This window comes from Coffea arabica, chromosome 2e (genome assembly GCF_036785885.1).
Source record: "Coffea arabica cultivar ET-39 chromosome 2e, Coffea Arabica ET-39 HiFi, whole genome shotgun sequence".
NCBI lineage: Eukaryota > Viridiplantae > Streptophyta > Magnoliopsida > Gentianales > Rubiaceae > Coffea > Coffea arabica.
The window spans coordinates 65,965,265-65,975,049 of NC_092313.1; the positions used below are offsets into that span (position 1 = coordinate 65,965,265).

Sequence of the window (9,785 nt, forward strand, 5' to 3'; positions counted from 1 at the left end):
TGCAAGTGTTTCTTTGGTTAGTTTGCCTATCCTTACAAAGTCAATGGAATTGCAAACCCCCAATGGAGTTTGCCTATCCCTGAGAAGTCATTGTACATAATAGCTTCTCCTTCGGCATTGCATCTACTTGCATTTGAAATTGAGTAAGGATTAATTTATTTAGCGATGGAAAAACTAAGAATTTGTAAGAAATCACATTTGCCAAGTAATTAAAGGCACCCTTTGCGATCAATATAAATACACCTAAATACAACATCAAATTCCATGTTCTTAATATTAATCTCTTACAAAGATTGACATTAAGATTTTGGGGTTGGAACAAACTTATTTGCTAATGTTTAACATCATATATCAAGTCAATTACACTCTTTTAGGATGAAGTAAACACAAAATATGTCTTCTAACATTGTTTTTAAACATGAACAAGAAGATCAATTTCAATACCATAAAACCAAACCATCACATGGCAATAAAACTACTATGTTAGGCGTTGAAATCTTTGGCTGCAACGGAAAGGTGCATGTGATTGCTCTGAAAACTAGCCACATCTTCTTCAAGCATGTTAAGCCATGCTTCTATTCCCTCCCCACAACTTGTACTCATCAAAATCACAACATTCTTGAAAGGAAAGGCTGTAGTAGACACCCATGTAGGCTTACCCCAACCAAAATCCACCTCATACACGGGAAATCTACACCAACTACTAAAATTGCACAACTCTACATCTCCCTTAGAAGCCAATTCCACACTTTTCTTTAGAATTTTTAGATACTCATCTCCATTTTGCAGTTTCTTCACATAATTGCTATTGATATTTCGTATTGCCTTCCTCAAATCACCGACAAGATTCTCGTACATATTCTCTCCCTCGAGCATTGGAATGGCTACGGTATGCGTCCATATGTTTCCAAAGGCTTGATCCTCAGGGGCTGGATTCATTCTAGGTCTCATGTTCACGGCATGGACTGCTGCAACCACCTTAGCTTTGGATGCATCAATGAAATGCCTCCAAATAAAGGCTGAAACAGCCTCAACACGTGTAGGATCCTTCACAAGAGATGAAGCAGCAGCTTGTTTAAGTTTTGCCAGCTTTTCTTTGTCAAAGACAAACCGTTTAGTAACGATTTTTTCTTTGGTCATGCCGGTTGTTGGCTTGAAACCAAAGCTGGACATGTCTCTTGGTGGAAACAAACTAGCCAACTCAAAACTAGATGGTACAATTTCAGAAACTTCGCCGCAGCTTTTAGCCCATGCATTCATGAAAGTCACCAAGGACGTGCCGTCGGCTATTTTATGCGATAATTGCACTCCAATAGCTATGCCTCCACATTCAAAGAAATTGATTTGGATAGCTAGAAGGATAGTTTTAGCCTCAGTCAAGCCAGGGCCTTTACTATTAAGCTCAAGTGGCAGATACTGTTTCAGCTCCTCCATTACAGGTTTTTCTATGACCTGCAAGAGTTTAGAATGGACTTGAGCCTCAATACATAAAGCACCATCATCATTGCAATCAATTGAAAAATTCTTGCTGCAAATCCTTCCTGCTAAGGGATAAAATTGAGTCAAGATGTTGGATAAAGATTGCTTTAGCAATTGAGAAATTTGGTCACGGTCTTGGAAAGTGTCTAGTTGATTGGTTTGATAGAAGAAAATAAGAGGGATAAAAACAGGTGGTGCAATCTGGTCTAGGAGGGATAATTTGTGGTCTCTAAGGTGATGAGGTGTTGGAGATGAAGGTTTGATCATCTCCTTTGATAGTATCTCCAAATTGGCCACCATTTTTTCTGGTACTTTTTGAAGCTTCTTATGAGACAATCTTTGAAGACACAAGAAGTCAATGTGAAATGAATTTTGGCTTTACTTGTGTTGAGATTCATCTTTGTGGCTTGCCTATATATAGGACAAAAGGTAGCAACCATCAGAGCCTAAAAGTCGGAAAGATTTAAAACAAAAAAAAAAACAACTAATTTGATACAGCCGCCAGAATGGTAATTAACATATGTAATAATACTGTTAGACGTTAACTGGCATTTATTTGGGCGGCAATGCAGATTACTTTCATTTTCTTCTAGTAGGTTTGAAGGTGGAAATGATGTTTACCAGCAGAAAAAGGTGCAAGCTAGGTGATTGTGAAGAAAAAGAATTACAACGAAGCATTATTTTGCAGAATGAAACATTCAAATCTATGATTTCAATATATATACACAACCGATCTGTTTGTTGAAGATTTAATGTCCCCCCCAGTTGTCCTAATTCTCAAGGGACCGATAACAACTTAGCATTGTTGAAGAAATATGCTAGCTCAAGTTTGAACTGAAATGTCTATTTCTCTCCATTAATAACTGAAAGCTAATTATTGCATAAAAATTCTTTACTTGAACGGCAAGAGTTCTATTCTACCATTGTTATGGTCGACCAAATCACTTCAGCCTTCTAAAATAATCTTGAATTTGACTGGAAAGATAAACTTGAAACAAAAAAATTGCTAACATATCTGAATACAGCCATGTCTGTGTTTCTTTAAATAGTTTTCAGTGAAATTTTTTTTTTTTTTTAAAAAAAAGGAGTAAGAGTAAGATAATTGTAGTGAGATATCAGGTAACAGTCAGATTATTAACTGATTATGTTATTGCAGATTCAACTTATATGCACCACACTGCAAAAGTAAAATTTAGACAACAAACTTTTCCAAATTATATCAATAACTCTACTCATCTTCCTTGACAGAACAAGGAGATACGAAAGGTCTTTTTATGGTGAACATTACTAATACTTAACACTTCACCGCTAACCATTAATAATACTTTACCCAAATACAGCAATAATACAACAACAAAGGGTCTTCCTTCACAAGTTCCATGCATAATTATAACAACAATAATAAATTAGATCAGCACCGCCCTGCATGGCAGGCAGCCTGGTACAAAATTTCAAACTCCAGCAATCCACCATTGATTTTTGCAGCCAATGCAAATCGTATCCCATGTGGAAAATCAAATTGCCAGCCAAAATTCTTGGAGCTATCCTACAATCACTTTTGGCAACTTTGTCAACATAGAAAAAATTCTGCTTCAGCTTTCATATTTTGCTTACAAGCAAGAATATGAAATCAATGTCACTTGCATTTCCCTTTTAATGAAGAAATATAGAAGTCAACAGCAATGTTCTGTCAAACTAAGGATGAAGAATTTCTTGTACGTGTCGCTAGCCCAAAGTCTGTAAAGGGCTGTGAGTCATCACCAAAAACTTCGATCAAAAAGCTTTGACCAGCCTACAATAAGATGCACAGAGGAAATTTTGGCCAATACAAGTTCTTTCAATTAGTAAGTACCGAATGCTAATATAAGAACTACACTGATGAATAATTTATAAATATTCTCTGAGCGATCTATAGTTTTAAGAGTATATTCTGATTCATAGTGATAACTGGATCCGAAATCACCCAAAAAATTTTCTTATAACAATAAAACATAGAGGAAATTTTGCAAATAATTGAATCTAGTAGGGTTTTATCTTGTGTTTGACATGATTGATCTTTGAAGTGAATGATAGGATGAAGCTTCTACCAAAGCATTTCCTAGCTGCAACAGCAGGCGGCAACAACCTGTATGTCAACGTCACATGAAATGCAATGCCGACCATTCATGTTATACAGAGAATATTTTGCTTTTTTGGTTCCAATTGGAATGGATATCTTCTATCCTGATTAATGTATTATCCTGACTCAATGCATATTGCATGAATACGAAAATGTGGGTCACAAAGGCGATAAAGAATTCTTTTCGTGCACAAAATTCCAAATTTTTTGCTTGCAGAAGAAACTTCAGACCAAGGGAAGTTGACAATGCAGTAATGCCAAAAAGTCTTTTTGATAGGTTTGATCAAGAATCAGAGGAGCCCAAACAAAATCAAAAGGTGGAGAGTACAGGCAAATTTACCTGTGTGGAGAGTTAAAGTCAACCAATTATTATTTACAGGGACATAAGTACATCGAATTCAGGTAGCTAGGCATGTTCACGGGATAAGGGGCGTCTTGCAATTAGTAGTGTAGAGTGAAATAGATTAATCATGGGGATTGGTTTGTTTTGAAATTAAATAAACATAGTCGATTATGGGACATAAAAAAATTCATTAGGTGTTACAATTTGTTATATATTTTTTTTTTGATAGGATGATATTATTTGCGCTTTTATTATGTTATTTGCACTGTCATTACCCCTTTTTTATTTTAATGAAACCATATTACCTCTACTTTAGTTTCTTCTTCTACGCTAATTGGATAACCATATCTAGTAAAATTGGCTCATGGGTAAGAAAAAGAAATTAGGACGGGGTAAAATAGCTAATATGGTCTCATCTAAATTGAAATGAGATAGTGAGAATATAAATAACATCAACGTCACCCTTTTGATATTGTTGTATTAGTGTATGCATCATCGGACGTTATTGTTGCTTCGCATTCCCATGTCAATTTCTAGGCCATTTGGCTTGTAATTCCCTATTCAATGGAAGGAGAACCCACAAAGGATTGCTCTGGGCAGCTGCCTAGCCAATGGGAAGAAGTTGGCTAGTGTACTTTGAGACCAAGGAAATGGCACATCCTTGGAGCACGCGGGAGGGAGGACCACTTTTACTCCTAAAATGTGCATTTGTCTTTCAAGCTAAGAAGAATTTTAGCCCCACTGATAAAGGAACCCATGGGCTGGGCATTTTCGGGGCATGAGTCATTATGTATTACTTATGATGTTGAATTTGGCGGGTCAAGGGTCATCTGTTCAATAATTGAACTAATCATTATCGACCCGTGATATCATAATTACATAATAAATAATTTTTACATTAATTATGTTATCATGTAATTTAATGAAATGATCTTCGTATATACATATTTGGTCAATTAATTAAATTCAAATTCAAATTGCTTTGATTTAAAACAAAACAAAACAAAGACAATGACAATGAAGTGCTTTTATTCAAGTCTAAAATAGTTGGAGGGAGAGATGACTTGAGTGGTATAGAGAGGAAGGAGTGGAAGTAAGAGGTTTCAAGTTCGAGAAACTCATTTACACTTAAATAAAAAGTCTAAAATAGTTATGTGGATAACAAACATGAAATTACATAAGTTGATTTGAAACTTATGAATGATTTGGAGCTAAAGTATAATTTAAGAAAAATAAAAAGGCAAAAGTAAAATTTCACAAAAGAATAGGATAGGTTTGAAAATTTAGAAGGATTAGAGGATTTAATACCAAAAAGATAACCATGCTCCAGTGGCCATCCGTCCCCCTCATCTTTGCTTTTAATGCATTGGACCCCCCTTATCTTTATTTTTTTTTTTTTGTCAAATTTGAACAAGAATAATTCTAACCTTTTTGTCAAATTTAAACAAGAATAATTCTAACCTTAAACCCACAGTAATACCAAAAGCCGGTAACTTCTGGTATCACCGAGGAGACTATAACTACACTCACACACCCTTATCTTTATTTAAGAATCAACAAAATGGACTAGACCATGAACCGAACTGGTTCAATAAAAATCATTCTGGTTGGATAAGTTAGTGGTCCAACCGAATGATTCAATTGATTTTCAAAATTTATTATGATTCTTTATACCTTTCGGGTTCAAAGCATAACTTAACTCGGACTGCAATTCAATCGACGATTCAACCGATTCGATCGAACAGTCCAAGCTGGATTTCAAAACCATGGTATTACTCAATGGGATAATTCCTCGCACACAGCCATGGCAGCTATTGAAAGGTAACTATAACACCAGAAACAGAGAGTATCCGAGCTAATGACAGAAGCAAGAATAATTTCTGAGTGAGTCCAATTATTGATGATCATGACATCCTCGAAATGCAGAGGAAGAGAATCACCCTGATACTAAACCAAATCGTGCCCTGGTCTTGGGTCTAAGTTTTGAAAATTAGATTGTATCCAAACTTATAATACGATTGGAAAGATTGTAATATGATTTTATTATTTTTGGAATCACTCACACAATAATACAATTTGGGTTCAGGAATAGTTATCTACCCTTAGATGCTCAATGCCTTGGAGAACTTTTCATGGCCTATCAAGATGATGCTACCGAAATTTTCAGCACTTTTATGGGTTAATAATAATTGCGCTTTACATTACAAAGATGATACTAAAGACTTGACTACTTACTCTTTTCTTTAGTGATTCAGATTAGCTTTTCGGATTAAAAGCAATAAAACAGATAACCTAAAGTCAAAAAAAATTAAAAAGAAACTAAAAAATTTTAAAAAGAACCCAAAGGTAACCCAAATCACTAAAAAAATAGTGATTTTATGTAAATGTATTATATTCTATTTAGAACAAAACGGTAATTTCAAAACCAAATCAGCAACTTGAGTCCCTTATTGGGCGTAGGTCAAAGGTTCAAAACTCCCAACTTGCATTTCAATCCAAGATTTACTAGAATTTTATCAAGGCAGGTGCATTCTGCATCCATTTAATTAGAAGATGGTTCAATCCTCTCCATGTTACTATTGATTACTTTGAGTCTACTTCCTCCCTTAGTGTAAAGTACTAGAAGGAATCAATTAAAAATTATCGAATGCATAATGCACTCATCTATCATAATGGGGACCGGCTAGAATTCAGGATTCATGTAATTTACCAATATCAATAACAACATACATATGATACAACTTATTAAATTAGATATAGAAAGTAATATAATAAATATAGACAAAATATTAAGGTAATAGTATGAAAAATCATAATAAATTTTATCATTTATTAGACATTTTATCTTGCAATTAATCACATCAATCAATTGCATGATTGCATTATTGTGCTGGCAAAGTGACAACAACAGAGAATGCCTTCCTTAAAAAGGAGTTCCAGCAAGTGGTACTAGAGATGGAATTAAAGAGGTTATTTAACATGGTAGTGCGAAATGCAGCTATTCCTTGGAAACTTCTGCGTATCAACAGAGGTATTATTAAGTATTAAACTTCCTAATGAGCAATGCTATTTTTTTTTTTTTCCTGTCACACTTTCCTGCAAGCAAATTCAGTGGCAGCTGATGATGCTCTTGCAACTATGGCAAGTTCGACCAAACAGAATTTTGGAATATGGTTCTCCACCGCCAAGGCATATTATGAGTCTTTGTTCACCTGTACAGGATTCAAGTTCCATATATTCATCGAGAATGTTTTAGTTTGGTAGTTAAAATTGAGGTTTCACAAATTAGGGGTCTTAAACTCAATTACCATCGTTCACCGCTCCTGTTTCTTAAATTTCATTGTTCGCCGACCTTAGAAAACAAAAACTTCCGTACATTTGCTTTACTTTTTTTTAAATATATTCACTTTACTTAGTATTATTATAATGAGATAATTTCTTTCTCTTTTGATTTTAATTTAGTGGAAAGGTACATGTCGTCCTCCTCCTTTCATATTAATAAAATTAAGGACTAGCATCCCTGCATCGTAAATGAGGTTTACCATTAAAAAAAAAAGAGACTTTTCTTCTTCCCTAATGGTCCCAAAGTCAATTGATATAAACATTTTATGACTCATTTTAGAAACGGTTTTTCCACAATCCAATAGCATGTGACAACTGCTAACTCTTCCATGAAATCTACTGGAAATATCATAATATCATGTATGTGAAAATTTTTGGTTTAAAAGCAAAAGGAATAGAGAAATGCACCGATTTTCTGAGCCACCCCCCAAAAAAAACCAAATAAAATAAAGAATAATACAATGGTTTCTATTGTGTCAATAATCAACTCGTATGTATTGAGGGAAAGATGAGTTGGGTGATATAGAAGATGAGTGTAAATGAGAGGTATTGGGTTCAAAACTTCCTAATTACAATATAAAAAAAAGGAAAAAAAACTAGTATGTACATTTCAATTACATGCATCTTTCCATTACTTATAGAGAATGCTTTTATCACATTGTCCATACACTAACACGTCTTCAATTGGACCACAAAACCTATTATGTATATCATAGTGTTGTTGTGTTAACAGGGTTTATGAGTTTTCGACTGTAAAGCTGAAATCTTCAGCCTTACACAATTAAAAGACAGTATAATAAGTTGAACTTAAGGGTGGCAATTTCTGACACGACCCGAAAATACGACACAAACCTAACACGAAATTAATAGGTTTGAATTGAAGTTTTGGGGGTTCGGGTCAGAATCGGATCGAACCCGATTATGAAACATGACTTGCACGTCGTGCATTGAATCTTGATTATGTCCGAGTATAAAAGAACACAAGCACAAAAAAATTATAAAATTATTTACCAACCGTATTATATAAGGATTAATGCCAAACAATGTGGTATCTTATCCATTAACACGTAGTTTCAAAAAAAAAAAAAAAAGAAGAAGAAGAAGGTCCATTGAAAGTTGATAAAGCATATACCTAAATATTTTCTACAATGGTTAGGTTCAAGAAATAGCTCTGAAAATGAGGTAAATCTTCTTCAAGCAAGTTAATCCATGCTTCAACCCCCTCCCCACAGCTTTCAGTCGTTAATATTGCGACATTGCTCTAGTGAAAATTGGCAGTGGATACCCATGTAGGCTTGCTTCAGCCATAATCCATCTCATACACAGGGAATCTACACCAACTACTAAAACTACAGAACTCAACCTCCCCTCTGGAGACCAATTCCATTGCTTTCTGAAGAGAATATAAGATATGCCTTATTGACTTCCTCAAACAACCAACAAGATCGGGATACTCTTTTTCTCCCTCAGCCATTGGAAAGGCTGGCGTAGCTGTGTATAGGTTTCCAAAGGCGTGCTCTGGAAGGGCTGGATTCATTCTAGGCCTTAAGTTTACTGCATGAGGAGCTGCAACCACTTTTTTAGACTTAGAATCCATCTTAGCATTGGATGCCTCTATGAAATGCCTCCAAAGAAAAGCTGAAACAGCCTCCACCTGCGTTAGATCTTTCACTTGTTATCCAGAAGCTGAAGCAGCAGCTTTTTTAAGCTTTTCTAGTTTTTCCTTGTCAAACACTAACCTTATAAATCATTGCAGAAAGATTGAAGCCAGTTGTTCCACTCTTAGTCTCCCCGGCTCAGACAGCTTTTATGAAAGGACGGAGAATTTCTGATAATGCATTTCTCTCTCAGGAGTTACTTAGAAATTACCACAAGGAAAATATCAGTCCAAGGTGTGCCATCAAGGTTGATTTGATGAAGGCATATGATATGGTCAAATGGGACTTTGTTTTGAGTGTATTTGTAGGAAATAGTAAGTGATGAATCCCACATTGATAGTGTGTGAAGAATGGAAGAACTTCATAATCAAGTGCACAACTATTCAAATAAATTTGGATTGTGGAAAATTTTGGAGGAAAACTTCAAAATTGCACATATATTTGTCATGTTAACTATTGAATTAGAATATAAATTTAATGGTCAAAAGATTGCCACTTGGGCACTTAATATTTCATTTAATATTTCTTCTTAACTAAACGATTTTCTTTTAGGTGTTGTATCTAATGATACAACTCATACAACTCTTAAATGTCCGTTAAGTGTTCATTCATTTTAAAAAGGTGTCTATTCATGAAGAAATATGTTTCCAAAAGACATGACATTTCTTTTGGGGTATTATAAATAAGGATGTTCAGATGTTAAGAAGTCTTACTTTTACTTTTAGTTTTACTATTCTTCTACATCTTTCAAAACAATATTCTCTAAATCATTCTTGGGAGAATTTCTGCATACTACTGTGTGGAAATTCTGGTTGGCTTTGTTATTTTTGGAGGGAATTGCCGC

General features: G+C 34.8%; 1 protein-coding gene across 1 annotated transcript; it reads right to left on the reverse strand.

The window, feature by feature from the left end:
• Positions 1-483: 483 nt before the first annotated feature.
• Positions 484-1,779, reverse strand: LOC140036417 (stemmadenine O-acetyltransferase-like). The gene has a single exon (XM_072077813.1). The coding sequence runs from the start codon at positions 1,777-1,779 to the stop codon at positions 484-486; it is 1,296 nt and encodes a 431-aa protein (XP_071933914.1).
• Positions 1,780-9,785: the final 8,006 nt, after the last annotated feature.

Bases quoted from the DNA above. Each gene is read 5' to 3' on its own strand.
- LOC140036417 (XM_072077813.1), bottom strand. From the start codon at position 1,779: ATGGTGGCCAATTTGGAGATACTATCAAAGGAGATGATCAAACCTTCA.